The sequence below is a fragment of the Wallemia mellicola genome (genome assembly GCF_000263375.1).
Source record: "Wallemia mellicola CBS 633.66 unplaced genomic scaffold WALSEscaffold_1, whole genome shotgun sequence".
NCBI lineage: Eukaryota > Fungi > Basidiomycota > Wallemiomycetes > Wallemiales > Wallemiaceae > Wallemia > Wallemia mellicola.
Window position 1 is genome coordinate 305194 of NW_006531958.1, and position 3047 is coordinate 308240.

At 38.8% G+C, this 3047-nt stretch overlaps 2 protein-coding genes across 2 annotated transcripts in view; both read right to left on the reverse strand.

Annotated features, from left to right (window-relative positions):
• Positions 1-27: 27 nt before the first annotated feature.
• On the reverse strand, positions 28-387 carry WALSEDRAFT_61832 (hypothetical protein; the record flags this gene model as incomplete). The annotated part of the gene is made up of 2 exons (XM_006955776.1): positions 28-62; positions 183-387. 2 exons carry the CDS (start codon positions 385-387, stop codon positions 28-30), a joined length of 240 nt encoding a protein of 79 aa, XP_006955838.1.
• An 835-nt stretch (positions 388-1222) lies between these two features.
• WALSEDRAFT_30786 (MFS general substrate transporter) overlaps positions 1223-3047 on the reverse strand; it is a 2478-nt gene continuing 653 nt past the window's right edge. Inside the window, exons 3-5 of the mRNA XM_006955777.1 lie at positions 2324-2670; positions 2190-2277; positions 1223-2092 (exon numbers count right to left, since the gene is read on the reverse strand). Of these exons, the coding sequence (XP_006955839.1) occupies positions 1313-2092; positions 2190-2277; positions 2324-2670 (1215 nt within the window). The 3' untranslated portion in view covers positions 1223-1312. The remainder of the gene's footprint in view (positions 2093-2189; positions 2278-2323; positions 2671-3047) is intronic.

Here is a 3047-nt window from a genome sequence, read left to right on the forward strand (position 1 = left end):
TGTCGTATCCGAGTTCTAGGTCGTCTTCTAAACCTTGATGACGAGCCGCCGGGACATTGTTTCTATCGATGTAATTGAGGATATAGACTGATAATTGTAATTTAATAGAAGGGATAGATGAAGGAATTAACGAAAAAGCCATGGTTAGCTAAGCTGGACGGATACATAAAATTTTCACTCACTGATAATCATAATGGCGAATCTGGCATCAGTTTTCCAAAGCAATTTGCGTTCCATCTTTTTTCTGTTCTCATATCCACCAAATTCTTCGTCATCATTACTGTAAGTCTCCAAGTCAACAGTTTGTCCGTGTCTCAATACACCATCTGGAGCTACTTCGTGCTCCTCGTACTCTTGTTTTAAATCCTTTTCGTCGACTACGTGCATTTTGATGAAGTTAAGCAGAGAAAGTAGCAAATTTATATCACAATGTCAATCTCAGTCACAAGTGCCATATGATGCTGACAACCTCGACAAGTGACTCTGTCCGGTAGAGCTCCCGAGGGGATTAATTAGCGTTTCACTGTACATGATCTCGTGGAACAACATTTGTACCCAAATAACATTAGAACAATTCGGGCCGTAAGTACCGGTTCTGAATAGGAAGTTATTCAATTTCCCTTTTTCTATCAAAGAAATCTATGGCATTATAAGTGGAGCCTTATAGTTGTCTCATGACTGGTTCTATAAAAAGAAAAACAGAAGAAGTTCTAAACTCAATCGAATTAGGTGGTACATATTTCAAAAGGAGGTTATCAGAATTAACTTGGAGTATGATTCAACATAGCGTAACTGTGAGCAACTTCATACCTAACACTTTTTTAGATTAAAGCTGCATTCTTATAACATACCTTATCAAAAACGTCGCTCATTATACGTCATTTTAGGAAGAGATCTACTCTTTATAGCTTCCTCTGACAAAAGCGATTATCTAAGCACACTATAATGGATTAAATTTTCTGTTACGTTAATTTTGATCTTTATATCCTGAATAAACATGTACTCTTTTTGGTAGTGATACCAACTTTACCTTAATATGCGGAATAATTATGACACCTAAGGTACTCACATCAAGTTTCAGTATTTTACATACTCAAATTAAACCATCTTTTGGGGAAGGGAAATCAGACTATCGAAGACAAGCACAATAGTATTCTAGTTTGAAACGTTCCTTACCATTATAGCGTATTATGATTAGTAGCGAAGAAAGGAGATATGTTAATGAAACTTTCGTCTATTAATTACTATACAATTACATGCTTAAGCATACTAAGTTATTATAACAAGGCAAGAGATTTTGAGAAAGGTTCGTTTAAAGCATATATCTAAATCCACGCTTGACAAGCAGAGCATTGTCTAACTTGCGATCGCACTTCTCTGGGATATCCCATGGATCCATTCCTGGATATTCTTCTTCCAACTTTTCAATCTTCTTGTTGAGGTTAACTAAAATATATCTGAATCCTAAAATAAGGAAACAGGATAATCCAGTGCAAGAAATGCAAATTGCGTATGATTGTCTGTATCCGCTAGGTCCAAATTTGTCTGCGTCCCAGATGTAGCTACCAGCAATATTACCAATATTTGAGAAAGCGTTGACGAAAGCAATGGCAACTGAACGTCTTGATGTTGGACGAATGAACGAACTGGAAGTGAAAGCATAAACGCAAATGAAACCACAATAACCCAATGTCATCAAGAATAATGAGAAATATCTTGCTGCCTTGTTTTGAGTTGCAATCGCAATAATGAAACCAACAATTGATACCAAATTTGAAACCAAAATGTGGAAAGTACGTTCTTGGAATCTATCTGAACTGACAGACCATGGGAAGGCGACTATTGTTGCGAAAATCCAGGGTGGTGCACACATCAGTAAGGCCTGTGTGCCCTCGAAACCCATTTCCTCTGTTAAAGTCGGGAAATAAATGTTGAAACTTAATCCGATGACCATGCCGAACAATGTCAAAGATAACCACCAAACTCTGTAATCAAGCAATGCCATTTTCATACCACGAAGGACTTCGTGTTTATCCATGACCGTGTCTACTTGTCCTGCGTCTTCTGCCATACGGCGAATAGCCAATTTTCTCTGTTTCAGATGTCAGACATTGTCACAAAATTTTCAGCCCTATAGCCAGAGAAAGTGAACACTTCTCCTGTAGGACTACTCGCTAAGCTTAACTCACCTCCAATGGCGACAAGAAACGTTCTGTTTCTGGGAAGTCTGGAAGTACGAAAACTGCGCAAACTGCTACAAATATAGTGAGAGCACCTCTGTAAAGCTTGTTAAACACTTTATTCCCTGATAGGAGAGACCTACTCAATATAGAAGAGCCATCTCCAAGCTCTATGACCAAGTTTGCCTTCCATACCATTGACGATACCAGCAGCTATAAGATTACCAAACGCATTTGAAATGAGATTACCACAGTATAGCAGTGTCATTCTAACACCTAATTCGTTCTTCTTGTACCATTTAGACAGCAAGAACATAGCTCCAGGCAAGAAAGCTGCCTCAACGAAACCAAGAAAGAGTCTAGTCAAGAGAATACCAACGTAGTTTTGAGTGATACCAGTCAAGCAAGAGATCATACCCCAAAGCGCCATTGCACCACCAATATAGAGTGATGGCCGGCTTATCAGAGAGACAATACCGTTGGAGGGTACCTAAAAAAGCGTCAGAGGTCAGAAAAGAGCGATAACGGAATCCTCGCCTGCATGACAATATAGCCCGCGTAGAGTATAGACAGAACAGTTTCGTATCTGTTGTCGTATCCGAGTTCTAGGTCGTCTTCTAAACCTTGATGACGAGCCGCCGGGACATTGTTTCTATCGATGTAATTGAGGATATAGACTGATAATTGTAATTAATAGAAGGGATAGATGAAGGAATTAACGAAAAAGCCATGGTTAGCTAAGCTGGACGGATACATAAAATTTTCACTCACTGATAATCATAATGGCGAATCTGGCATCAGTTTTCCAAAGCAATTTGCGTTCCATCTTTTTTCTGTTCTCATATCCACCAAATTCTTCGTCATCAT